The sequence below is a fragment of the Neovison vison genome, chromosome 3, assembly GCF_020171115.1.
Source record: "Neovison vison isolate M4711 chromosome 3, ASM_NN_V1, whole genome shotgun sequence".
Lineage (NCBI taxonomy): Eukaryota > Metazoa > Chordata > Mammalia > Carnivora > Mustelidae > Neogale > Neogale vison.
The window spans coordinates 203,798,206-203,826,085 of NC_058093.1; the positions used below are offsets into that span (position 1 = coordinate 203,798,206).

The window sequence follows — 27,880 nt, forward strand, 5'->3', positions numbered from 1 at the left end:
TTGCGCCCCTTCTTTGTCCTTCGCCGCCCAGAGAGAGGCGAGTGTGGGCGTCTCTGCGCGCACCCCCCGGCCCCGCAGCAGCCCCGCCGGGATCCCGCTGACCCAGGGACACCGCACGAGGCCCGTGGGCCAGGGAGGCGTGCGGGCCGGGGGCGCAGGCAGGCCGGGGGCGGGGCGGCAGCGAGTCTGGGGGCGCTGGGGCGGGTCACGTGGTTCCTGGGCCTGCGCGTCCGCCCACGGAGGCCTGGGGTCGGTGCCGGCGTTCGCGGGTTCGGGTCGAATTTCCTCCGGGCCGGCTGGTAGGCGGCGTGCGGGGGGTCTCGCGGGGACAACCTAGGGGCCGTGTCTGGCCTGCAGGCTTGGGGGCCTGTGGGCGCCGGCGCGTGGGCGGGCGGGGGTTCGTCGTTCGCGGGCGGCGCGGCGGGGCGCTGGATGAGTGAGGGGGCGTGGGGTCTGCGCCCGTGACGGGGGCGCTCGCGTTCGTGGGTGAGGCCTTAGAGAGCGCCCCCGCCGGGCGTCCGCGGCTGTCCGGGGGCCGCGAGCCGCGGCACGTGCGCCCCGCGGGGCTGGGGCCACCCCCGCCCCCGGCTGCGCAGAGGGTCTGAGGTCACTGGGACCCCTCCACCTCCACCCATCCCCCTGGCTGCGCAGAGGGTCTGGTGTCTCTGGAACCTCCTGCTTCCCCAACCCCCTCGCCCCCTGGCTGCGCAGAGGGTCTGGGGTCTCTGGAACCTCCTTCCTCCCCCTGCCCCCGGCTGCGCAGAGGGTCTGGGGTCTCTGGAACCTCCTGCCTCCCCCCGCCCCCGGTTGCGCAGAAGGTCTGGGGTCTCTGGAACCTCCTGCGCCCCCGCCCCCCTCCCCCGGCTGCGCAGAGGGTCTGGACTCCTGCTGTCAGGGTGATTTCCCTGTTGGGCCTCCCGTCACCCCCTCCAGTTCGGCTTCACTGGGCTAGCTCTGCCTCTTATCAGTAAAGCTGTTTTTAAAGGCTTCTCTACTGGAACAAAAAACCCAAAGCCAGAGGAAAAAATAACCCAAGTAGTTTTTGGCAGCAGCTGGCTGCTGAGGCTTGACGGTCTCTCTCTCTGCGTGTGGGCCACCTCTGCCCTTCGGACCCTCCACTCACGGTTTCTGGGGCTCACGTTTATCTCCTGAAAATGAGGGAGTGCCAGGAAAGGATTTCTTTTTCCTTCCTTCTTTCCTTTCTTTCTCCCAGTTCTGGTGCTTTTTGCGGTCATTAAACTCTTAGTTATTTTAATTATTTCTTGTTTGTTTCAACCGTGTGGTGGTGAACTGAACTGTGTTCTTGGGTTAAGCGCTTTACATTTAAAAAGATAATGTTCATAGATTTTTCTAAGTTTTTTTTAATAAGTAAGGCATTTTTTTATTTTTTAAAGATTTTTATTTATTTATGTGATGCAGAGAGAGATCACAGGTAGGCAGAGAGGCAAGCCGAGAGAGAGGGGGAAACAGGCTCCCCGCTGAGCAGAGATCATGACCCAAGCTGAAGGCAGAGGCTTAACCCACTGAGTCACCCAGGCGCCCCTTCTTTTATGAATTTAAAATGTGTTCGTGGTCAGTTTAGAGCGACTAGATAAATAGACTCAAATGAAAATCTTTCATGATCCCATCAACAGCTGACAGTCACTGTTAATGTTTTGATACATTTCTTGTAGTCAGTTGATGTATGTATAATTTTAGTACATCTTATGTATATTTCTTTAAGGAAACAAAATTGGGAGTATGCTGTTTGAAGCCATTAGGATATATTACAGATATCTTTTATAAGGTCGTCTGTTTTGTTCCGTGGGGGGAGTTTTTTCAGCTGGTCCCTGAGAACTTACCTTCCTTTTGTTTTGTTTGGTTTTGGTTTGTTTTTAGATGGGCTCCACATCCAGTGTGGAGCCCAATGCGGGGCTTGAATCCATGACCCTGAGATCCAGACGTGAGCCGGGAGCGGGAGTCGGGCACTTACTTAATCAGCTGAGCCATCTAAGTGCCCTCCTTTCTTTTGTTTTTATTCTTAGTTTGCTGTGGTGGCATTATTTCTGGACAGGGGACTGAATGGTGCCAGTATTGGAATGGGGCCTTTGCGCACCCTTACCCCCCACTTCTGTTGAAGGGCTGTGACTGCAGGCCTTCGGGGACACCGAGTGGGGCCAGTGGGCTGGATCTGCCACTTAATAGGTATGTCATCGATGTTGGGCAAGTTGCTGAACCTCTGAGCCTTAGGACTTTCTGTAATGGGTACTGGATGCATTAAGAAAAAATTCCCAAACAGGGCGCCTGGGTAGCTCAGTAGGTTAAGCATCTGCCTTCTGCTCAGGTCATGATCTCAGGGTCCTGGGACTGAGCCCCCTTTTGGACTCCCTGCTCGTCGGGAAGTCTGCTTCTCCCTCTCCCACTCCCCCTGCTTGTGTTCCTTTTCTCTGTGTCTCTGTCTGTCAAATAAATAATCATTAAAAAAACAACAAACAGGGATGCCTGGGTGGCGCAGTTGGTTGGACGACTGCCTCCGGCTCAGGGCGTGATCCTGGAGTCCCGGGATCAAGTCCCACATCAGGCTCCCAGCTCCATGGGGAGTCTGCTTCGCTCTCTGACCTTCTCCTCGCTCATGCTCTCTCACTGTCTCTCTCTCTCAAATAAATAAATAAAATCTTTAAAAAAAAAAAACAAAAAAACAACAAACAGTATGATGTATAATGCATCTGTCATAGTAAATAATAAATGTTATTTTTTATTCTCTACTTTACCCCTGAAATTCCTTCAGAACCTGATGCTAAGTGGAACTACGCAATAGTGACGATTGTCCCTTCGTTCTGGAGAGACACATGAGAGCTGTCACAGGAAGAGCTGCATGGTACGCAGGAAGCTGCCAAGGTATACGACACTAGCGGTCTGGTTAAATTGGGCCAGTTGTGCAGAGAAGGGTTTAGGCTTCTGTCTGCCGAGAGGACACATGGGAGCCATATAAAACAGCTCAGGAAAAACTTGTCAAAAACTTTCAATTTTTAGAAATGTATTTGTTTAAATTCAGAGTGAGGTGGAGTCTACATTTTTCTGAATAACAAATGTCGTTAGAAATAATACCACCACACTGAGGGCTTGTCACACTTGTTCACTTGAAATTCTCAACTCCATGTGTTTTCTTTTTTTTATTTATTTTTTTAAAAGATTTTATTTATTTATTTGACAGAGAGAGATCACAAGCAGGCAGAGAGGCAGGCAGAGAGAGAGGAAGAAGCAGGCTCCCTGCTGAGCAGAGAGCCCGATGCGGGGCTTGATCCCAGGACCCTGGGATCATGACCTGAGCCGAAGGCAGCGGCTTAACCCACTGAGCCACCCAGGTGCCCCAACTCCATGTGTTTTCTTTTTTTTTTTTTTTAAAGATTTTATTTATTTATTTGACAGAGAGAAATCACAAGTAAACGGAGAGGGAAGCAGGCTCCCTGCTGAGCAGAGAGCCCGATGCGGGACTCGATCCCAGGACCCTGAGATCATGACCTGAGCCGAAGGCAGCAGCTTAACCCACTGAGCCACCCAGGCGCCCCTCCATGTGTTTTCTATACCAAGTCAACCCCTGGTTTTTTTCCTTCGAGAGGGAGTGGGGAAGGGACAGGGGGAGAAGGAGAGAGAGACTCAAGCAGACACCCCACTGAGCATGCCTAACTCAGGGCTCAGTCCCAGGATCCCAAGATCGTGACCTGAGCCGAAGGCAAGAGTTGGACGCTTAACTCACTGTCCCCGCAGGTGCCCCTTAAGTTCACGTCATTTTGATATGATGAGTTTTCTACTCTTAGTAAGTTTTCGTTGAAACCTAAGTAAACTTCACTGAGTAGCCTTTGACAACAATTACAAAGTAAATTTTAAAATGACACTGTGAATTTAAGGAAATGGTTTACATGATAAACATAGTTTTATTTGTCACAGTGTCAGAATGTTTATTATGTGAAATGAAGTGAAAGTATAATGCAAAGCAAATGACATTTCTTGTCCGTATATTTTCCTGGTTTGCGGTGTGTGTATACAGCGAGCGGTTGTGTGGATTTGACTTTTTTTTTTCCCAACCACACAAAGGTTTTTCCTTTCTTTTTTTTTTAAGATTTTATTTATTTATTTGATAGAGAGAGAGATCACAAGTAAGCCGAGAGGCAGGCACAGAGAGAGAGAAGCAGGCTCCCCACCTAGCAGAGAGCCAGATGTGGGGCTCGATCCCAGGACCCTGAGATCATGACCTGAGCCGAAGGCAGAGGCTTAATCCACTGAGCCACCCAGGTGCCCCAACCTTTTTTTTTAAAGATTTTTAAAAATTTTTATTTATTTGACAAGAGATCACAAGTAGCAGAGAGGCAGGCAGAGAGAGAGGGGGAGGCAGCCTCCCTGCTGAGCAGAGAGCCTGATGCAGGCCTGGATCCCAGGACCCTGGGATCATTGTAACCCACTGAGCCACCCAGGTGCTCCTACATATTTTAATAGTTTAATTTATTGACTGTTTTTCTTTTAATTATTGTTTTTGCCTTTGCATAATGTATAGGGAAATTTTCCCCCAAATTACACAAATACTGTGGTGGTTTTGTTTTTTTGTTTTTTTTTTAAAGATTTTATTTATTTGTTAGAGAGAGAGAGATAGAGCACAAGCACAGGCAGACAGAGAGGCAGGCTAGAGGCAGAGGGAGAAGCAGGCTCCCTGCCGAGCAAGGAGCCCAATGTGGGACTCGATCCCAGGACGCTGGGATCATGACCTGAGCCGAAGGCAGCTGCTTAACCAACTGAGCCACCCAGACATCCCTGTGGGTTTTTTTTTAAAGACTTTTTTCACATTAAAAAAAAAAAGATTTTATTTATTTATTTATTTGAAAGAGTACAAGCAGGGAGAGCAGTGAGGGAGAGGGAGAAGCAGCCTCCCCACCAAGCAGGAAGCTTGCTGTAGGGCTCCATCCCAGGACCCTGGGATCATGACCTGAGCCCACCCAGGAGTCCTCCCCCGCCTTTTTAATTAACATATAATGTATTATTTGTTTCAGGTGTACAGGTCTGTGATTCATCAGTCTTTTTTTTTTTTTTTTAAAGATTTTATTTATTTATTTGACAGAGATCACAACCAGGCAGAGAGGCAGGCAGAGAGAGGGGGGGGGAAGCAGGCTCCCTGCTGAGCAGAGAGCCTGATGCGGGGATTGACCCAGGACCCGGAGATCATGACCTGAGCGGAAGGCAGAGGCTTTAACCCACTGAGCCACCCAGGCACCCTTGATTCATCAGTCTTAACATAATACCCAGCGGTCCCCAAAACACATACCCTCCCCTGTGTCCATCCCCCAGCCCCCCATCTGTCATACCCCTCTCCCCTCCAGCACCCCTCAGTTTGTTTGCTGACATTAAGAGTCTCTTGTGGTTTGTCTCCCTTTTTGGTTTCGTCCTGTTTCATTTTTTTCTCTCTTCCCCTGTGATCCTCTGTCTTGTTTCTCAGATTTTACGTATCAGTGAGATCACATGATAATTGTCTTTCTCTGATTGATGTAATTTCACTTAGTATAATACATGTCATTGCAAATGGCAAGATTTCCTGGTTTTTTTGATGGCTGCATAGTATTCCATTGTGTATATATATCACATCTTCTTTACCCATTCATCTGCTGATGGACATCTAGGTTCTTTCCATAGTTTGACTATTATGTACATTGCTGCTATGAACTTCAGGGTGCCTCACTTCTGTTTTCTTAAGGCATTATTGTGGTTTAAATGAAAATCCATATGGAATGAGTTTGTTGTAATGTGAGAGACAAAACTAGCCTTATTTTCTTTTAAATGTTAATCACTTCTGTTCATTAAACAAGCCAGTTTTACTCATGGCTTTGAAATGCCACATTTGGGGTGCCTTGGGGGGCACTGTCCATTAAGTGTTTGCTTTCAGCTCAGGTTTTCATCCCAGGGTCCCGGGATTGAGTCCCGCATCAGGTTTCCCGCTTCGGGGGAGTCTGCTTCTCCCTCTCCCTCTGCCCCTCCCCCTGCTTGTGTGCACTGTCTCAAATAAATAACATCTTTAAAAAAAAAAAAAAAAAAGAAATGCCACATTTATTGTCTGCTAAATTCCTAAATTTAAGCTGTAATGCTTTATGCATCTGCATGTCTTATGGAGACAGTGTCAAAAGTTTTTAATTATTTGTACCCGTTAATATTATGTGGACCTGTTCACATTCATTATTTTGTAATTTTTAAAAAAGATTTATGTTATTTGGGAGTGTGCATGTGTGTTGGGGGAGGGGAAGAGGGAGAATCTTCCAGCAGACTCCCTGCTGAGTGCAGAGCAGAGCCTGACTCTTGAGGTCACAGCCTGAGCCAAAACGAAGAGACAGTCGCTTAACCAGGTAAGCCGCCCAGGTGCCCCAGTTACTGTGTATTTCTAAAAGTGTCCAAGCTCTTCCTGAACATTTTTTCTTCCAGATGAACTTTAGAATTGCTTCTTAAAGAAAACCTTTTTGAGATTATGGTTGGAGTCAACTAAAGATATAAATAATTTGGGGCTGAATTATTTCACTGGGAAGTCTTCCTATCCCAGAGCAAGACCAGATTGTGCATGTATGAAGCCTCTTTTTATAGTCCCATTGGTTGTTTCCGTTTCTTTCCAATGGGGCTTACATGTTTCTTGTCCGAAGATAGTCGTACATAATTTCTGTGTTTCTTTTCTTTTCTTTTTTTTTTTTTTAAAGATGTTATTTATTTATTTGACAGAGAGATTACAAGTAGGCAGAGAGGCAGGCAGAGAGAGAGGAGGAAGCAGGCTCCCTGCTGAGCAGAGAGCCTGATGCGGGACTCAATCCCAGGACCCTGAGATCATGAGCTGAGCTGAAGGCAGCAGCTTAACCCACTGAGCCACCCAGGCGCCCTTTCTTTTCTTTTTTTAAGATTTTATTTATTTATTTGACAGAGAGAGATCACAAGTAGGCAGAGGGAGAGGGGGAAGCAGGCTCCCTGCTCAGCAGAGACCATGACCTGAGCCAGAGGCAGGGGCTTAACCCACGGAACCACCCAGGCACCCCTGTGGTTTTTTCTTTGAGAGTAGATTTTATTTGCCATATACATTTTTGCTAAAAATACTCAAACAGTGGGCGCCTGGGTGGCTCAGTCATTAAGTGTCTGCCTTTGGCTCAGGTCATGATCCCTGGGTCCTGGGATCAAGCTCTGCATCAGGCTCCCTGCTCAGTGGGGAGCCTGCTTCTCCCCCTCCTACTCCCCCTGCTTGTATTCCCTCTCTCGCTGTTTCTCTCTCTGTCAAGTAAATAAATAAATAGATGCAAACAGTTTGCCTATCCCTTAAGATTGGTTGTCTGGGTGTGGTAAGGAGGTCCTAGTTTCTTACTTGGCATGTGTGTGTTGCTAAATGTTGCCGTCCTGTCAGCTGCTGCGGTGTTCATTAGGGCTGATACCTGCGTCGTGCTCCTGTGTCAGCTTCTCTTCTAAGATATGTGTATTTTCACTATCTAAAGGCATTGTTTCTCGGGTAACTCGGAGAAACCTCGGTGTTTCTGAGCTGTTGCTGAAGTCTGAATTGCAGAAAGACACGAAAAGGAAGAAGCACTTGTTGCTTTAGGTGGTGTCTGTTGGTATGATTCGGGGGCAGCAGGCCTCTCCTGCGTGTTCCTGTGGAAAAGCGGTGACCGGACATGTGCCGGGGGATGAGTGCCAACTCGAGGACGTACGGCGTGTGTCTGTGCAAACACACACGTGCCGAGCTCCGAGCAGGGAGCGCCTTGTGCACCCGACGGAGGAGACGCGGTGCTGCGGTCCCGCTGCTCGGCCGCCCTGCGTGTCCTCAAAGGCCGCACGTGTTCGGTAACCTGGAGGTTCTGTTCAATGCCTCCTTGGCTGTCTGTGAGGGTCAAATTATAAAGTGCTCAGAGAAAATTCACATGTTGTCCTTTCTTACTACAAGGAATACTCACTTTCCATTTATTATTTCATTTCTTCCTCAGAATCCCACTGTTAAGTGGACCCAAAGGTCCACTTTATCCTCACAATTTTAGTAAGTAAAAAAATGAGACTTAAAAGCTAAGAAAGGAGCATTTGGCATAAGGAGGGCCATTACACCATGATTAAAGCATAATCTTCCAGAAATATCCAACCTCCGTATGTCGAACAATATGGCTTTAAACATTGAATGCAAATATTAATATGATTACAAGGTAAAATTTACCAATCTGTAATCTCATTGGGAGATTTTAACACGCTTCCATCAGAAGTTGCTAGAACTGGCTGATATAAATTGAGGGGGTTGTGGAAGACTTTCTCTGCCTGGTAAAGATGGAAGTTTGTCTGATTTTGCCCAAAGCCATGTAGCCAGTGGTGGGAACAGTTGGTTGAAATTTAAGTCTTTTTTTTTTTTTTTAAGAATTTATTTATTTATTTATTTGACAGGGAGAGAGGATCACAAGTAGGCAGAGAGACAGGCAGAGGGGGAGGGGGAAGCAGGCTCCCCACTGAGCAGAGAGTCTGATGGGGGGCTCCATCCCAGGACCCCGGGATCATGACCTGAGCCGAAGGCAGAGGCTTTAACACACTGAGCCACCCAGGCGCCCCTCAAGTCTGTTTTAATACAAATCAGTTAAGCTCTCCAAATTCCCATCTGTCTGAAATAGAGTTGTACTTCTTTACACCTGTGAGAGCGGTTGATGCCGCAGCGTCCGGAGTGAGCAGTGAGTGGTTAGCAGAAGTTCTTTACATCTGGTATTTCTGGATCTGGCCGTCACAGATTTCCATTCTTCTGCACCATATCCTGTTCTTACCCTGGGCAGCCCCGTGTCCGTCACTCAGAACCGCAGATGACCCTGAACGCCTGGTTCCTAGCCAGCGGGGAAGAGATCGGAGGTGCAGCCTGAATCTACGCCTCAGAGTGCGTCGTTTCTAAGTCCGCAGATCCCGGTCATCCGCAGAAAGGCCTGCCCATGCGGTGTGAGGAAGGAGCTCCCGCAGCCAGAACCCCGCTCCCGGTGTGAGAGGCGCAGCCACGGCCTGGCGGAGTTCGGGGCCAGAGCCGAAGAGGCTCAGGGTGCAGCAGGGCTCGGAGCTGCTCCTCTCGCAACAGAATTGACCATGTTACAGGTGAGGTGACTGGTGCTTTGTTTGCCAGGGGACTGGAAGGGGTGGCTCTGTCTTCTAGGGAAACGAGTGTAAGTAGTCAGGAGGTCATGGGAGAAGAGCCTCAGCATAGAAGACCTGGGTTGGGGCAGAACTAGAGCAGTGGGGTCAGGGGCGCAGGCTTCCTGCACGGGGAAAAGCCACGTGTGACTTCCGACTCCCCCGAACCGTCACTCACTGCCCACTGTTGACCAGAAGCCTTACCAGTAACGGGTGATTAATACCTGTTTTGTATGTGTATTATATACTGTGTTTTATGATAAAGTTAGAGGAAAGAAAATGTTATTAAAATCAATGGGAAGAAAAAACACTTTTATAGTACTATAATTGTACTGAAGAAATTCACACGTGAGTGGACCTGCCCAGTGCACACCTGTGGTGTTCAAAAGCCAACTTTTTTTTTTTTTTAGATTTTATTTATTTATTTGAGAGAGAACACAAGCAGGGGGAGCTGCAGAGGCAGAGGGAGAAGCAGGCTTCCCATGGAGCAGGGAGCCCAGTGCGGGGCTTGATCCCAGGACTCTGGGATCATGACCTGAGCGGAAGGCAGATGCTTATCTGACTGAGCCACGCAGGCGCCCTTTCAAGGGCCAACTATATTAATCATAGGACCTTGAGAAGGTCTTATGATTTGAATTTTTTGTTTTGTTAGGGAGGGGGGGGGGCGGTGCACGAGGAGGCGGAGGAAGGACAGGCAGAAGAGGAAACCTTTCTCTTTTTTTTTTTTTTTTAACAATTTCTTATTTTTTATTAACATATAATGTATTATTAGCCCCAGGGGTACAGGTCTGTGAATTGCCAGGCTTACACAGGAGAGAGGAAATCTTTTTTTTTTTTTTTAAAGATTTTATTTATTTATTTGACAGAGAGAAATCACAAGTAGACAGAGAGGCAGGCAGAGAGAGAGAGGGAATCAGGCTCCCTGCCGAGCAGAGAGCCTGATGCGGGACTCGATCCCAGGACTCTGAGATCACGACCCGAGCCGAAGGCAGCGGCTTAACCCACTGAGCCACCCAGGCGCCCAGGAGAGAGGAAATCTTAAACAGATTCTGCACCCAGTGCAGAGCCCAACAGGCTCGATATCACATCCCTGAGATCGTGACCTGAGCCAGAATCAAGGGTCAGATGCGTCATGGACTGAGCCACACAGGCGCCCCCTGAATTTTTATAAACCATAGTGTCCTACATAATTAATGAACATAATTAATGAATTTGAGCTGCAAACTTGGTTTTCTAATTTTTAGTTTTTGTAATAAAGAAATAAGAATATTTCTGTGGGTTGCATTATCCAAAGGTAAAAGTAAATTAGTTCTTCCTAGAAAGTAAATATTTCTTGGTCATGCTTTGATGAAATCTTTGAGTAAATGATATAGTGTGGGTAATGTCCTCAGAGAAATGTGGTATATCCATGGGTATTACAGTCATTTTTCCTAGTTTTCCACAGAATGTGACCCAAGGGGAAAATACCAAAGCACTTAGTAATCATAATTGTGTATTTAAGTACCTCTTTAATTGTGAAGCAGAATTCACATATGGAAAAGTACCTAAAATGTAAAAGTACAGTTTAATGAATTATTACCAAGTGCATATGCATGAAGCCACCAGTCAGGTCAAGAAGTAGAACATTCTGGGACGCCTGGGTGGCTCAGTTGGTTAAGCTGCTGCCTTCGGCTCAGGTCATGATCCCAGGGTCCTGAGATCGAGTCCCACATCGGGCTCCTTGCTTGGTGGGGAGCCTGCTTCTCTCGCTGCCTCTGCCTGCCACTTTGCCTGCTTGTGTGTGCTCTCTCCCTAACTCTCTTCTGACAAATAAATAAAATTAAAAAAAAAAAAAAAGAAGAAGAAGAAGAAGAAGAAATAGAATACTCCCAGCCCAGATGAGGCCCTTTCTGTGCCAATCACAACCCCTTCCTCCTCACATAGAACTGGGGCGCTGATTTTTGTTGTAACCATTTATGTCCTTCTCTTTCTAGTGTTCCTTTAACACTGCAGTTTGGTGTCGTCTGCTGTATAGTAATTTGTGTTTTGTTTCTTTCACTTCATATTTTGTTCATGAGGTTAATTGCAAGTGCAGCCCGCTGTCCAGTGAGGGCAGCTTCTTAGTATCACCGGAGTCAGTGTTCAAAATTCCAGTTGTCTTATAAAACCGCAAATTGTTTGAAGTTTGTTTGGATCAGAATCTGGGTAGAGTTCATACGGTGTAATTGGTTGATCTGCTCTCTTAAGACCCACTTAACCTATTGGGTCTTTTTTCCTAGCCCGATTTTTTTTTTTTTTTTTTTTTTAATTTACTTGACAGACAGAGATCACAAGTAGGTAGAGAGGCAGGCAGAGAGGGAGGAGGAAGCAGTCTCCCTGCCTAGCAGAGAGCCTGATGCGGGGCTCGATCCCAGGACCCTGAGAACATGACCCCAGCTGAAGGCAGAGGCTTTAACCCACTGAGCCGCCCAGGTACCCCCCATTTCTTTTTTTTAAGATGTTATTTATTTGAGAGAGAGCATGAGTGCATGAGCTGGGAAGAGGGGCAGAGGGAGAGGGAGAAGCGGACTCGTCCCTTAGCAAAGAGCCCGACGTGGGACTCGATCCCAGGACTCCAGGATCATGCCCTGAGCTGAAGGCAGATGCTTCACTGACTAACCCAGGCACCTCTCCTCACCACGTTTTTGGCGGAAGAGGCTAGGTGGTCTATTCTGTGGATTTCCCACTGTCCGGTTTTTGCTAGTGTTGCTGGTGTGTTCTGTAGAGCTGTGCTGTCCAGTACAGAAGCCACTGGCCACATCAGCTGATTCAATTTAAAAGGATTAAATCTAGGGGCGCCTGGGTGGGTCAGTAGGTGAAGTGTCTGCCTCCAGCTCTGGTCATGATCTGAGGGTCCTGGGATCGACCCTCAGATCGGTCCTGGGCCCCACATCAGTCTCCTTGCCTGGCAGGGTTCCTGCCTCTCCCTCTGCTGCGCCCCCTGCTGTGCTTTCTCTCTCTCCCTGAACAAATAAATAGAATCTAAAGAACATAAAATGAATAAAATAAATAGAATAAAAATAAAATAAAATAAAATAAAATGATTAGATTCAGCCCCAAGTTGACACTAGCCACATATCAAGTGCTCAGAAGCCATGAATTAGCACAGATAAAGGATATCTCCATCTTCACAGATCTGATCTGGAGGCTTGATCAGATTTAGGTGTTGCTTTTTTGGCAAGAGTATTTCAGAGGTTTTGGTACATACTTTGAGGAAGCAGCTCCTGTCTGCTAGCATTGTCTGTGGTTGTTGCCTTGATGGATTATTTCCATAGAGGCTACTAGATGATACCCTGCATTGACCTCCTCTTTTTCTTCCACTTCTTTTTTTTTTTATTTTTTTTTTAAGATTTTATTTATTTGACAGAGAGAGAGATCACAAGTAGGCAGAGAGGCAGGTGGGGGTTGGTAGGGAGCGGGAAGCAGGCTCCCTGCTGAGCAGAAAGCCTGATGTGGGGTTGGATGCCAGGACCCTGAGATCACGACCTGAGCCGAAGGCAGAGGCTTTACCCACTGAGATACCCAGGTGCCGTTCCTTCCACTTCTTTGTTTATACAGTTATTTACTTACTTTTAAAAGATTTTATTTTGGGGGTGCCTGGGTGGCTCAGTGGGTTAAGCCTCTGCCTTTGGCTCAGGTCGTGATCCCAGAGTCCTGGGATCAAGCCCCACATCGGGCTCTCTGCTCAGCGGGGAGTCTGCTTCTTCCTCTCTCTGTCTGCCTCTCTGCCTGCTTGTGATCTCTGTCTGTCAAATAAATAAATAGATAAAATCTTTTTTTTTTTTTAAGATTTTATTTATTTATTTGACAGACAGAGATCACAAGTAGGCAGAGAGACAGGCAGAAAGAGAGAGGGGGAAGCAGGCTCCCCGCCGAGCAGAGAGCCCGATGCGGGACTCGATCCCAGGACCCTGAGATCATGACCTGAGCCGAAGGCATCGGCTTAACCCACTGAGCCACCCAGGCGTCCCAAAAGATAAAATCTTTAAAAAAAAAAAAAAAGATTTTATTTACTTATTTGTCAGAGAGAGAGACCATCAGTAGTGGGAGCGACAGAGGGAGAGGCAGGCCCCCCACTGAGCAGGGAACCTGATGTGGGACTCGATTCCAGGACCCTGAGATCATGACCTTAGCCAAAGGCAGACGCTTAACCCACTGAGCCACCCAGGTGCCCCTTCCTTTTGAAAATTTAATAAGCTTTTTTAACAACTTAGTTCAATTTTTTTCTGTTGTGTTTCGTTGTATGTTCTTCTAATTAGGAAATACGCTTTATCTGCATAGTTCAAGGTGATCGCATATCTCTTCTTAATTTGTTAGTGTAGTGAATATCTTTATTTTTTTTATCTTTAATGTTAAACCAACCTTTAATTTCTGAATAAACCAGCTCAGTATTGATGTATTTTCTTCCGTATATATTGTTCTGCATAGTGTGGTAACGTGTCAGTTAGGATTTTCACAACAATGTTCATCTGTAATTTGGCCTTTGCTTTTCCTTTCTTGCAATATTCTTACTGAGTTTTGTTATCAAGGTTATGCTTGTATCAAAATGTTTAGTGTTGTGTTCTTCCATATTCCATAGTTTAGTAAAATAGGAATTTTGCATTAAATATCTACAGAATTAACTAGTAAAGCTGTTGTTTTGTGAGGAGATTTTATGTTGGAGATTCTTTTTTTTTTTTTTTTTTAACTTTTTAAAAAAATTTTATTTGCCAGAGAGAGTACAGGCAGGCAGAGAGGCAGACAGAGGCAGAGGGAGAAGCATGCTCCCTGCAGAGCAAGGAGCCTGATGCAGGACTCAGTCCCAGGACCCTGAGATCATGACCTGAGCCAAGGTAGATGCTTAACCCTCTGAGCCGCCCAGGAGCCCCTGTGTTACAGTTATTCTCATTACACAGTTACTTCTGGATGAATATTTACATTGGCTACAGAATCCTTCCTTTCAGCACTTTTATTTATTTATTTATTTATTTTTAAAGATTTTATTTATTTGACAGAGATCACAAGCAGGCAGAGAGGCAGGCAGAGAGAGAGGAGGAAGCAGGCTCGCTGCGGAGCAGAGAGCCCGATGCGGGGCTCGATCCCAGGACCCTGGGATCATGACCTGAGCCGAAGGCAGCGGCTTAACCCACTGAGCCACCCAGGCGCCCCTCCTTTCAGCACTTTTAAAATGTCCTCCTTTCTACTGGCCTCTGTGCCTTTGAGTAAGATATCTGCAGCCCACTGAAGTGCTCCCTGTGAGAGTCATGTGACTCCTCCTTTGTCTGTATTCCCTAGCACTTGGGTCGTGATGTGTTTGGTCGGCTCTCTTCATGTCTGTCCCGTTGGGGGTCCAGCCCATCTCCTGAGTCTGCCACCTTATGCCTTTTGCCGCATTTGGGGAGCATGGAGCTGTCACTTGTTCCGTCTGCCATGCTCCTGCTTTTCTTTCCTTGGGACTCCTGAGACGCGTTTGGTGTTGTCTGGCCCTTTCCTGAGCCCTGAGGGTCTGAAGCTCATTTTTAAGTCTTCTTTTCTCTCAGTTACTCAAAATGGGTACTTTTATTGACTGGCTTCAGGTTTGCTGGCCCTTGTTAAAGTGTGTGATGTCCTGTTTACGTGAGGTTTTGTATTTTATGATGGTAGCTGCATTTTTTAGAGCGCATGTGTTCTGGTCATCTCGGGAGGCTTTGGGACAGAAATCCATCATGGCATAAAATCCAGAAATCTTTCTGAGACCTAGATTTGGTTATGTCACTCCTATTCCGTGAGTCATGGCTAGCTGTTGGCAACAAGAGCGTGTCTAGCTCAGGGGCACCTGGGTGGCTCAGTCGGCTGCCTGTGCTCAGTGGAGAGTCTGGTTGAGATTCTTTCTCCTCTGCCCTTCCCCTAAATAAATTTTTTTTTTTTAAGATTTTATTTATTTGACAGAGATCACAAGTAGGCAGAGAGGCAGGCAGAGAGAGAGGAAGGGAAGCAGGCTCCCCGCTGAGCAGAGAGCCCAACACCGGGCTCAATCCCAGGACCCCGAGATCATGACCCAAGCCAAAGGCAGAGGCCTCAACCCACTGAGCCACCCAGGCGCCCCCCCAAATAAATCTTTAATTAAAAAAAGAAAGGAGGGGCGCCTGGGTGGCTTAGTGCGTTAAGCCTCTGCCTTCGGCTCGGGTCATGGTCCCAGGGTCCTGGGATCAAGCCCCGCATCGGGCTCTCTGCTCAGCGGGGAGCCTGCATCCTCCTCTCTCTGCCTGCTTGTGGTCTCTGTCTGTCAAATAAATAAATAAAATCTTTAAAAAAAAATAAAAAGAAAGGAGAAGTGTCTAGGTGTCTAGGTTGGTTAACTCCAGTTAGCCCCGCTTCCCACATGGCCTTTACTCGAATCCCTACCTCACACTCTCTGATGCTGTCGAACTGAACCACTTGTACCTCCCGAATTCCAGCAGTTTTGGGGTCTCATTGGAGCTGTTGGCTCCCAGCGTGTCTTTGCATCCCCATTTTTTTTTTTTTTAAAGATTTTTTAAATTTGATGGGGAGCCTGGGTGGCTCAGTGGGTTAAGCCTCTGCCTTCTGCTCTGGTCATGATCTCAGGGTCCTGGGATCGAGCCCCACATTGGGCTCTTTGCTCAGCAGGGAGCCTGCTTTCTCCTCTCTCTCTGCCTGCCTCTCTGCCTACTTGTGATCTTTCTCTCTGTCAAATAAATAAAATCTTTTAAAATTTAAAAAAAAAAGATTTTTTTAATTTGAGAAAGAGCGGGAGCATGAGCAGCGGGGAGGGGCAGAGGGAGTGGGAGAAACAGGCTCCTAGCTGAGCAGGGAGTTGGATGTGGGGCTCCATCCCGGGGATCATGACCTGAGCTGATAGTAGACCCTTAACTGACTGAGCTACTCAGGTGCCCTGCATCCCCGTTTTGTGGGAAGTACTGCTAATTTCCTAAAACTCATCTCAAGCTTTGGAAAGAGCCTCAGTTGATGCTCAAACTGATGCTCTTGCTCTGACCCATGTTGTGCCCTCTGTTCATTTCTGCCTCTGCTATTACAATGGCCTATTGTTGGAGCAGGTGTGTAGGTTTGCAGCCCTCTGCAAGGCTGTGCAGCTTTTTAAGCTGTTTTACTCTCTTTCTTTTGGTGCCGCTTCTCCGGTGCCCCAGCTGTGGTGCAGTACACGTTTTGTTGGTGGTTCAGAAGATGCAAAGTTGCGAGCTCCAGTTGTCAGGTATCCTGTGAACAGAAGGATGGAAGGGTGCATCGTGGCGTTTTTCTCCCAGAGACGTGATGCGAAGGAGTCACGGTCATCATTCTCCGTGGCTTGCTGTGATGGAACAGCGTGCACACGTCACGCAGCGGCCCTTGCTGCAGGTTCACCGGGGCTGTGCTCTTACAGGAGGTGTTCTCGTTTGAAGATTTATCTGTGGACTTCACCCAGAAGGAATGGCAGCTCCTGGACCCCAGTCAGAAGGACCTGTACAAGGATGTCATGTTGGAGAACTACAGCAGCCTTGTGTCCCTGGGTAAGGCAGCTCCCCGATGACCTGCTGGCGGGCCCAGCACCTCACTTTCTGAGTTGCCAAGAGCTCTGCAGCTTCTGAAATCTTTAGTGGTTTTGGACCTGAGTTTAGGAGATTGAAAGTTCCCTGCGCTGTGACACTAGGGAAGGCGTCTGTACCTCACCTTGGGATAACGAAGACTTACTTTCCATGTGCAGCTCTGAAACTGATCAGGACGGTGGTGCTGTTACCATTAGTAGTCGGCACCAATGCGAGGAACGTACGGTATTTCGCGTACTGTTCACATGTGGCCTTATTTACAGAGCAGTTTTGTGTGGCTGGTATGATGATTCTCCTTTTAAGTAACTTTCCCAAGGACTGGAAGCTAGTAAGTGGAAGTGTCTGGATTTGAACCCAGACAGACTGGTCCAGAGCCTCTGAAGTGAGTAATGGTTTTGGGTTTGGATTATAGAAGTTAGAGAGTCTTAGACCCTAGTAGCCACCAGTGAAGACTGTTGCCTTTGAGAATTACTTACTCTGTTGATAGACCAGTGGGTAGCTTCACTGTGTCCCCCTGATGCCAGACCTTGCTCGTTCTTCAGAGGCCCTAAAGCCCAAGCAGTGGGGGCCATGGCTTTTGTGTTTTCCCCAAACAGGGTACGAAGTTGTGAAACCTGAGGTCATCTTCAAGTTGGAGCAAGGAGAAGAGCCTTGGATCGGAGATGGGGAAGTTCCGAGTTCAGACGGTCCAGGTGGGTGTGAGAACCAGACAGATGTGGGACGCAGAGACTCAGTCTCAGCTGTCAGTGGGCTTGGTTGACGTGTGCCCTGGAGAGGGCTCTCCCCGACCCCTGCAGCTTTCGTGCTGATTCAGGATAGCTGACGTGAGCTACTCATGTAAGTCACACTTAGATGTGGCTGCTCTGCTTGTGGCGTAAAGCAGGATATTCTCAGCTTGTCCGGGCCCTGAGGTATTCCGGCTGTCAGGTCTGGGATGTCGACTTCTTGTTTGGTTTTCTGACATATTTAGTGTCCTTCTGTCTTCTGTTCACCTGCTTGTACCTTCAGAGGTTTCCTCTGCTCTCATTCAGGCATCCAATGCCCAGAGAAGTGCCAGGGGAGCAAGGAAGTCCTCCTCATCCCCCCGAACAGCGGTCCTTTTCCTCCTTTTGTGATACTGGTCTCTGCTCTACTTCTCCTGTAGATTAGACGCCATGGAGCACCTCGAATGTTCTCTCTTCACGTTCTTATTTCAGACTCTTGCCTTTGGAAATTACCTTTTTAACTTCTCAAGTGACACTTGAAACTAGGCGCATGATGTCTCATTCCCGGATTTTCCAAATTGCTTGATGGGTCTAGAGTCTTACCTTTTATAATTGTTCTCAGATGATACCATGAATTTCAGTTCCTAAATCAGCCAGCTGTCTCTGATCCGTTTTCTGGCCCTACTCATCTGCTAAGTGACGTTGTTTCAGGCTCCCTCGAAAGTAGACCCTGAGATTACATGTCTGAGTGCTGTGAGTTTACCGTGACGGGAGAAAGAGCAGTGAGATGGGGAGAAGGAGTGGCAGTGTGTGTGGTGGAAGGGGTGAGACCCGTGGTGGCTGTTGGGAGCCCCATGGGGCCAGGACGCTGGTCACCCTCTAACTCCCACCTCTCCGGGCTTGAGCATTGCCTTGGGGGTGTTAACTCCCCAGAACGTCCAGAATCCCTGCATATAGACCCAGCAGAGGGGGTCAGAGGGATGTGGGTCCCTGGGGTAGGCTCCACAGTCTGCCCGAGGTGCTGGTCCCTTTGAATGTAGCTGAGGCGGCAGGAGTGTCTGCTACAACCTGTGGCCTCTTCCTCCAGGATCTCTGCGGTCTGAGTCTGCAGGCTGTCAGCTGGTTATCCCTTCCCCCAGTTCATGGCCAGCTCCATTCAAACGTTTCTCTGTTTTCGGGTGTAATATTTCTTCTTCTCTGCATCTGAATATTTGATTGTGCTTTATCTTAGTCCTTTCTGCATTAGCTCTGTTTCTGCTGCATTCATACTCACAGAATGTTCCTTGCCTGTTCCAGCTAAATTTCTCTTTTTTTTTTTCGGAAGACGCATCCCAGACCTGATCACAGTGCATGTGATGTTCTTGAGCTGGGTGGTCCCAGGGCTGTGTGCATGCATAAACACAAGGCTTACAGTTTATATCCACTTACGTCTCAGACAATATTTATGCAATAAGCCCATTGTTTTAATTCAGGTGCTTTTAGCCAGGTGTGCATTGGATTACCTGGGCATTTTTATCCAACAGTAAATGTTATGGATCCATTACCGGTAAAATTGATTCAGTACAGTGGTGTAAGTGTAGTTTTAAAATGGAGTAGTCTAGAGCTGGAGTTTGTAGTTTGAGGAAATTCTTGTGATTCTTATGCTCCCCTCATTCATTGATAGCCTCCATTTGAATGACGACTAAAGATGATTGGAAATAAAAGACCTAGAGAACACCTTAGAGGAGCATAGAAATTAGTTAAGAAGTTAAGATATTTACATTTATTTTATTATTATTTGTAAAGATTTTATTTATTTATTTGTCAGAGTGAGCGAGCACAGGCAGACAGAATAGTGGGCAGAGGCAGAGGGAGAAGCAGGCTCCCTGCCAAGCAGAGAGCCTGATTGGCACTCGATCTCAGGATGCTGGGATCATGACCTGAGCCAAAGGCAGCTGCTTAACCCACTGAGCCACCCAGGCATCCCTTGTTTTTTGTTTCTAATTCAGTGTTTAAACATTGACCATTTATGCTTCACTTCAGTGCATTGCACTTGTAGTCTAAGTTAACTATGCAAGGCCTGTGTATTGGGGTCCTCAAGACCACTGCCGTGTTCAGAGAGCTGCGAGGAGGACTCAGGATATCGTCCATGTGGCGAGGACTTCTTTTTTTTTTTTTAAATTTTAAATTTTTTATTTTTTATAAGCATATTTTTATCCCCAGGGGTACAGGTCTGTGAATCGCCAGGTTTACACATTTCACAGCACTCACCAAAGCACATAACCCTCCCCAGTATCCATAACCCCACCCCCATTCTGCCAACCCCCCTTCCCCCAGCAACCCTCAGTTTGTTTTGTGAGATTAAGAGTCACTTATGGTTTGTCTCCCTCCCAATCCCATCTTGTTTTATTTATTCTTCTCCTACCCCCTTAACCCCTCCATGTTGCATCACCACTTCCTCATGTCAGGGAGATCACATGATAGTTGTCTTTCTCCTCTTGACTTATTTCGCTAAGCATGGTACGCTCTAGTTCCATCCATGTTGTTGCAAATGGAAGATTTCATTTCTTTTGATGGCTGCATAGTATTCCGTTGTGTATATATACCACATCTTCTTTATCCATTCATCTGTTGATGGACATCTAGGTTCTTTCCAGTTTGGCTCTTGTGGACATTGCTGCTATAAACATTCGGGTGCACGTGCCCCTTTGGATCACTACGTTTGTATCTTTAGAGTAAATACCCAGTAGTGCAATTGCTGGGTCATAGAGCAGTTCTATTTTCAACATTTGAAGAACCTCCATGTTGTTTTCCAGAGTGGTTGCACCAGCTTGCATTCCCACCAACAGTGTAGAAGGGTTCCCCTTTCTCCGCATTCTGGCGAGGACTTTTTTTTTTTTTTTAAGATTTTATTTATTTATTTGACAGAGAGAGATCACAAGTAGGCAGAAAGGCAGGCAGAGAGAGAGAGAGGAGGAAGCAGGCTCCCTGCCGAGCAGAGAGCCTGATGTGGGACTTGATCCCAGGACCCTGAGATCATGACCTGAGCTGAAGGCAGCGGCTTAACCCACTGAGCCACCCAGGCGCCCCCTGGCGAGGACTTCTTAACAGCAACATAATGACAGCTTCCTCGTCAGCGAAAGGGCACAAACAGAGGCTGGAGGAATCCGGGGGCAGGTGTCCTGTGCTGCTCCCTCATTGTGGGTCACCCCAACAATGAAAGTGCAGTAATGTGTGTAGAGTTTCTGCACAGGGAAGCGCAGTAAGGACCCAGCGCCCGGGGCCTCTGCCTGGCACACAGCAGCATTGCGGACTCCCAGGACGGCAGGTGCTAAGCACAGGGAGCCCCTGCTGTATCAGCTAGGAGTGGTGGGTGCACTCCGGAACCCAGGCTCCAGATGGCAGCCAAGGGCTACCCTGCAATAGCCATGTACCATAGAATGTTGAAGAGAGAGTGATGTCTCTCTCTCTTCAGGTATTGTGCTGGGTGGTGTGGTTCCTTAGTGAGCATTGGAGATCAGTTCCAGTTTCCATGAGGGTCTTATTTTCTCCTAGGAGGACAAAAGAAATCAAGTTGGAATAACCAGGATAAAGCCCAGACCCTGAAAGTTCGATCATAGACGTAGATTAGGTAGATGATAATAGCGTAGAGGATTTGTTCCTCTCCTTAGGCTGCCATAACAAAATACCACAGACAGATAGATAACAGAAGGCTGTTGGCACAATTTTGGAGGCCAGGGTCAAGGTGCCTGTGTGATTGGGTTCTGATGAACGTGGTCGTGCTGGCTTGCGCAGAGCTGCCTTGTGGCCTTGTGGCTTTGCCCTTTTGTGGCCTTGCTTCATTTGTGCAAGGGGTGGGGGTGAGGTCTGCTCTCGTGTTTCTGATAAGGATACCAATCCTTTTGGATCATGGCCCCACCCCTTACTCTCATTTAGCCTGAATTCCTTTGAGATCCCATTTCCAAATACAGCTACACTGTTGGTTAGGGCTTCAACATAGAGGTTTGGGGGTGGGGGGTGGTAAGGGGGCTGCACAGATGCTCAGTGCACAACACAGTCACATGGAAAAGCAAGTTCTAGACACGAAGACCAAAATGAGTGAGCTGTGTGAATTGGGGGAAAGTGTTCCCTGAAAGAATGACAAATATGAATGTATTAGGTCAGGAAGGGACTTGGTGACTTCAGGACAACAGAAAGGAAGCCTTTCTGTCTGGGGGTCTGTGTGCCAGGGAAATAGTGTGCTGTGTGTGAGACCTAAGTCATACATTGACTTGTAAGCAGTAGGAAGGTGGTTAGATTGATTGAAGTAATTTTAAATTTAAAATAGTAATTTAAAAAATAAATAAAAATTTTACATTTTCTAAAAAGATTTTATTTATTTGAGAGAGAGAGCGTGCGCACGTGCGCACAAGCAAGGGAACAGGTAGAGGGAGAGAGAGAGAAGCAGACTCCCCACTGAACAGAGAGCCTGATGCACAGGAACCTGGGATCATGACCTGAGCTGATGATGCTTAACCAACTGAGCCACCCAGGTGCCCTGATTTACATGTTGTTGTGTTGTTTTTTTTTTTTTTAAAGATTTGTTTATTTGAGAGAGCATGCATGCAAATGGAGGGAAGGGCAGAGGGAGTTGGGGAAGGAGACAAGCAGAACCCTACTGAGCACAGAGCCCCCCCGGTCCCACAACCCTGAGATCATGACTTGAGCTGTAAACAAGAGTTGGGCACTTAGCCAACTCAACCACCCATGCTCAGATTTACATTTTTAAAAGTCTGACCTGAGTGCATTGTTGAAAATGTAATGGGAAGCAGGGAAACCAGGTGGAAGGATATTTCACTGAGAAAAGTGGAGAGGGTTGGGGTATCTGGGATATACCACAAATGACCAATCATAAAGCAGTCCCATTTTTCTAGTGAGAAAAAAGTAAAAATTTCCAAATGTGTACTTAGTCTAACAATGTAATATTTAAAGTAATGCAAAGTTGTAATTTTAATTTACAAAGACTTCATTTTCTGCTCTCACATTTCCTATGACCACTTTATTCAGACTCTTAACCTCCATCTCAAAACTAATATTTCTATACTAGACTCCGATTTTAACCACCAGACCTCTTTTTCCCTCATCCCCTATCTTAGGGCATTTTCAGTGAAAGAACACATGGGTCTTAAAGTTTTGTGCCTGAACAGATTAAATGAAGGACGATGCGTTCCATGAAATGGCTGTCTTGGTAATAATACTGAAAACATGCTTAGAAAGTTTCAAAATTCCAGAGAATTTAAAAATGGGGAAAAGTTCACAAATGATTTCTCATTCTTCAAGCTTGTAATGGCTTCAGTAGTTCCTCTCTCAATCCTGTTGATTTTCTGTCTTCTCTATTAGAATGTAAACTTCACAAGGTCAGGGGCTGACTGTTTCCTGTCCCTAGGGCCTCACGCACTCAGGGTGGAGGAAATCCTCTCCGCAGAATATTGGATCAGTCTTTCCACCCTCCTTTCTTGATTCCTCCTTGCTCTTGATGAATTTTTTACATTTTCTCTCCATTTTACAAACTTATATTTGGCAAAACCAGAGGTGACTTACTATACTGCCTGTATCTTATTCCTTTTTATAGAATTTTCTTTTCTTTTTTTCCCTCCTACCTGGATAGATCCTGTGCTAGGGACTGAGAGACAATCTTCTGAAGCGTTCATCCCTTCAAACAGTGTTGCTAGTTTTGTATTCTGTAAACACAGCCATAGAAGAGGCACTGGGGGAGCTTAGTCCATGGAGTGTCTGCCTTTTGGTTTTGGCTTAGGTCATGATCTCAGGGTCATAGGACTGAGCCCTGTGTTTGGGCTCCAAGCTCAGTGGAAAGGCTGCTTGAGATTCTTTCCCTCTGCCTCTCCCCCTACTCTCATGCCTATTCTCTGAAATTGATTAATAACCCAAGAAAAACCCAACTATGGAAGCATTCACAGGCTTTTCTTTCTTTATAGAACAAGTTTTGCAAGTAAATGGTCACATGGCATGGCAGCAGGATAACCAAGAGAAGCTTAGATATATGAAACAAGATCACGAATGTGATGCATTTGGGAAAAAATTCAATCTGAGCATGAACTTTGTTCCGTTAAGGAAATCAAACAGTGAAGATGATGTAAATGGATTACTTTTAAAACATCACTTAGATTTACTTATTCCAAAAGCAGATTATGGAAAAACGGAAGCAGGTGGCTTAAGTGTATTTGATAAGTTGTTTCTCCATCCCAAACCTGAGGAAACTGATAATTGGTTAAAATATTATGAATATGATAAATATGATAAAATTAACTCTAAGAAGTCACAGATTATCATATATCATAGAAACCGTTTAGGGGAGAAACTCTATGAATGCAGTGAATGTAGGAAACGCTTCAATAAGAAATCAAGTCTCATTAAACATCAGAGCAGACATATAAGAGAGATCGCCTATGGCTGTGGTAACTGTGGCAAAACCTTTCCCCAGAAGTCACAGTTTATTACACATCACAGAACTCATACAGGAGAGAAACCTTATGATTGTGGCCAGTGTGGGAAGGCCTTCTCCCAGAAGTCGCAGCTCACATCCCATCAGAGAACACACACAGGAGAGAAACCATATGAATGTGGTGAATGTGGGAAAGCTTTCTCCCGGAAGTCACATCTCATCTCACACTGGAGGACACACACAGGTGAAAAACCCTATGGGTGCAACGAGTGTGGGAGGGCCTTTAGTGAGAAGTCAAATCTTATTAATCATCAGAGAATTCATACAGGAGAGAAACCTTTTGAATGCAGAGAATGTGGGAGAGCTTTCAGCAGGAAGTCACAGCTTGTTACACATCACAGGACTCACACAGGAACAAAACCCTATGGATGTAGTGATTGCAGAAAAGCCTTCTTTGAGAAATCAGAGCTCGTTAGACATCAGACAATTCATACTGGAGAGAAGCCCTACGAATGCAGTGAATGTCAGAAAGCCTTCAGAGAGCGGTCGAGTCTCATTAACCACCAGAGAACTCACACAGGAGAGAAGCCTCATGTGTGCATTCAGTGTGGGAAAGCCTTCTCCCAGAAGTCACATCTCATATCCCATCAAATGACACACACAGGAGAGAAACCCTTTGTATGCAGTAAATGTGGGAAAGCCTTCAGCAGGAAATCTCAGCTTGTTAGACATCAGAGAACTCACACAGGAGAAAAGCCCTATGAATGCAGTGAATGTGGGAAGGCTTTCAGTGAAAAATTAAGCCTTACTAATCATCAGAGAATTCATACAGGAGAGAAGCCCTATGTGTGCAGCGAGTGTGGGAAAGCCTTTTGTCAGAAGTCACATCTCATATCCCATCAGAGGACTCACACAGGAGAGAAACCCTATGAATGCACTGAATGTGGGAAAGCCTTTGGTGAGAAGTCAAGTCTTGCAACTCACCAGAGAACTCATACGGGAGAAAAACCGTATGGGTGCAGAGATTGTGAAAAAGCCTTCTCCCAGAAGTCACAGCTGAATACTCACCAGAGAATCCACACAGGAGAGAAACCCTACGAATGCAGTCTTTGTAGGAAAGCTTTCTTTGAGAAATCGGAACTAATTAGACATCAAAGAACTCATACAGGAGAAAAACCATACAAATGCAGTGAGTGTGGGAAAGCCTTCAGGGAGAAGTCAAGCCTCATCAATCATCAGAGAACACACACAGGTGAGAAACCCTTTGAGTGCGGCGCATGTGGCAAAGCCTTTTCTCGGAAATCACACCTAATACCACATCAGAGGACACACACCGGGGAGAAGCCCTACGGCTGCAGTGAATGTAGGAAAGCCTTCTCTCAGAAGTCACAGCTTGTTAATCACCAGAGAATACACACAGGAGAGAAGCCCTACCAGTGCCATGAATGTGCGAAAGCCTTCTCCCAAAAGTCACAGCTCATTAATCACCAGAGGACTCATACAGCGAAGAAATCCTAGGACTGGGGTTCCTGCTACTCTCTGACAGAGCTCTCAGCTCTTCGTACTTCAGAAAATGCAGTTAGGGTAAACCTTTGAGATAAATAGTCGCATCACATTTTATACATCTGTCTGGGTAATCTTTTAGGGTAGGAACTCTGAGGTTATGTAGGGAGAGCTTTCAGCAGTTTAACCTGTTTGTGTAAGAACCCTGTGAGTAGAATGAACCTGTGAGATGCAGTGACTTTCAAAACCATACAGTGGAACATACAGTGGAAAATGAAAAGCAATGAGGGCTACTGTGAACGTCAGAAAGCCTTGCAGAGGTGACACCTCATTTGCTGTTGGGAAGTATCCTCACTGGGGTAAACCCTAGTCCAGTAAATGAAGAAAAACCCCATGAATGCAGCAAGTAATGTCCTATTTTCATCAAGAAATCATAGGTCATTGTACGTTAAGAAGATACTCTCAGGAATGAAGCTCAGTGGAAATGCTAAATGTGGGACAGTCTTCATCAGGTAATCCAACCATATTGTATTTGGGGGGAATTCATAATGTGGATCAGACTAACAGTTTAAAGACCTTGGAAACGTGCCCCTAGAAATAAGGCTATAAAGGGAAGCCATGCATTTTTTAATAGGTGGGGTTATCAGAAATGCCCAATTCTAATGGTTGATGTGTTCACTCTGAAGAATGAAGTTTTTAAAAATGTGTGAATAAATGAAGTCATTGAAGCGTCTGAATAAGACACTTCTCAGTGGTACTTACAGCTTATTTTCCTGTGTTACACAGTGTGTGTCATATTTTGGAATCACAAGTGTAAACGTAATTGCGAGCATGAAATGCACATAACATACCTGGTAGTGCCTCTGATGTCAGGACATACTGGGTGCTGCTGGTATTTGTTTCACTGATACAGTAAAAAGCAATTCATACAACACCTCTTACTGCTAATATGCAGCTTAAGTGTTAGCACCACATCCTTTTTCCTTATGGCATGTTGGCATATAAAAGGGGTCTGTTGTTGCTGACCTTTCTCTTCAGTTCTGAAAGGCAACATTATATAAATATGTTTGCAACCTGAGAGAATTTATATAAAATCTGGTTAGTAAGTATTCAATGGCAGGAACCACAATCTAGCAATAGTGACTCATGAATGAACAGAAGAAAGCAGGTGTGTGAACTCTATCACTCAGTTCTGACTCAGGCTAAATGGCAGTCATGCTCTGCGTCTTGTTCCCATTCATCTTGGCACCTCTGTGCATCAAGTAGATGTACTTAAATACAGCGTGTATGTTACTTCACTGATGAAATATCATGATGCTGTGTACTGTTACATTTTTGGTGTTTCTTAAAATACCTTGTAAAAAAAACTAGCTGGAAAAACAATTTAAGAGTCACTGTTCAGAAAATGTAAAATCCAGATTCTTGTGGTGAGAAAAATATTTTTGGTGTATTCAAGGAAGCCTGTTTTGCCTTCCTATGAATTTCTGTAACTACTGGATTGGTATTAAGAAATAGGATTTTCACTGTTGCATCATTTGAAATAACTGTGTTTCTCCTTTTGTCACCAGTTGCACCCTCTATTGGAGACTCCTGCTGTGAACCTTTCATGACCAATAGGGTTCGCTTTGGCAGTGCATGACCCACCCCTTAGCTTAGGTAGAACTTTGCAGTGAGCTTTACAATATTCCTTGACAAAGTCAACAGTATTCTGTGTATGATGGTGAAATTCAGAGAAATCCAGCCCTGACCTTGTTACCAGGCTTGGAAAAAATCAAGACTTCTCTCATACACAAGTAGCTTTATCAGTATGGTGTCTTGCACTTTTGATTCTAGTAGTATTTTTTCCCTTTAGTTGCCAATTTTAACATCATTGTTGAAAATTGGGACTTAAAGAGTAATTCCCTAAACCCCTGTACCAGGTTAAAAGTATCTAAGTTCGTATTCATTCTCAAATGTATGGACTTCCTACTTTTCTGCATAATACCTGAAAGTGATTTTTTAAAAAGATTTTATTTGACAGACAGAGATCACAATTAAGCAGAGAGGCAGGCAGAGAGAAGAGGAAGCAGGCACCCTGCTGAGCAGAGAGCCTGATGCGGGGCTTGATCCCACGACCCTGGGATCATGACTTGAGCCGAAGACAGAGGCATTAACCGACCCAGGCACCCCCCTGAAGTGATTTTTATCAACTTCATTAGTAAGACAGTAGTGACAGAGTGATGTCTTATTTTTTAGATTTTCCCATTTTAAAATTTCTATCCATCATGATTCTCTTTACTTGTCCCAGAGGTTGATTCATTAGTTCTTGGATTGAGCTTGGAGTCTCTTGTCTAAAAGTGACCTGATTTTGCTCTCTTTAACTCTAGATGATTCCAATTACTCTTAAGCAGTTCAACCCAGTACTTTCTCACTAAATAATAGAGCTTTGGCACTATCCCATTGATCTAATACCCAAAAGCAGGTTTTTCCCCTTAGTACCAGTTACCAGTCATCCGAAGGGCTAATGCTGGCAGCAGAGGTCTCGTTTATCAGAATGCCTTCTGGGGAGGCCCAGCTATGTTGTGCAGAACTCACTAGGGACTCTT

At 46.0% G+C, this 27,880-nt stretch overlaps 1 protein-coding gene across 4 annotated transcripts; it reads left to right on the forward strand.

Moving 5' to 3' along the window:
• The first annotated feature begins 215 nt into the window (after window positions 1–215).
• Window positions 216–27,354, forward strand: ZNF84 (zinc finger protein 84). Of its 4 annotated transcripts, XM_044243604.1 has the most exons (7): window positions 216–299; window positions 2,025–2,184; window positions 2,768–2,877; window positions 8,901–9,093; window positions 16,505–16,631; window positions 17,264–17,359; window positions 23,326–27,354. In XM_044243604.1, the coding sequence occupies exons 3-7, from the start codon at window positions 2,855–2,857 to the stop codon at window positions 25,308–25,310; spliced, it is 2,424 nt and encodes an 807-aa protein (XP_044099539.1). In that variant the 5' UTR covers window positions 216–299; window positions 2,025–2,184; window positions 2,768–2,854; the 3' UTR covers window positions 25,311–27,354. The 4 variants fall into 4 exon arrangements, with proteins under 4 accessions (XP_044099539.1, XP_044099538.1, XP_044099537.1 ...); XM_044243603.1 differs by lacking the exon at window positions 2,025–2,184 and having other exon boundaries at window positions 223–299; XM_044243602.1 differs by lacking the exon at window positions 216–299 and having other exon boundaries at window positions 1,541–2,184.
• The last annotated feature ends 526 nt before the right edge of the window (window positions 27,355–27,880 follow it).

What these genes read in the sequence shown, in the direction of transcription:
- ZNF84 (XM_044243604.1), top strand. Translation starts at nt 2,855, where the DNA reads ATGGTACGCAGGAAGCTGCCAAG. An exon ending in GTACGCAGGAAGCTGCCAAG is followed by an intron (nt 2,878 to 8,900) that starts GTATACGACACT and finishes GTCGTTTCTAAG; the next exon opens with TCCGCAGATCCCGGTCATCC. An exon ending in CAGAATTGACCATGTTACAG is followed by an intron (nt 9,094 to 16,504) that starts GTGAGGTGACTG and finishes GTGCTCTTACAG; the next exon opens with GAGGTGTTCTCGTTTGAAGA.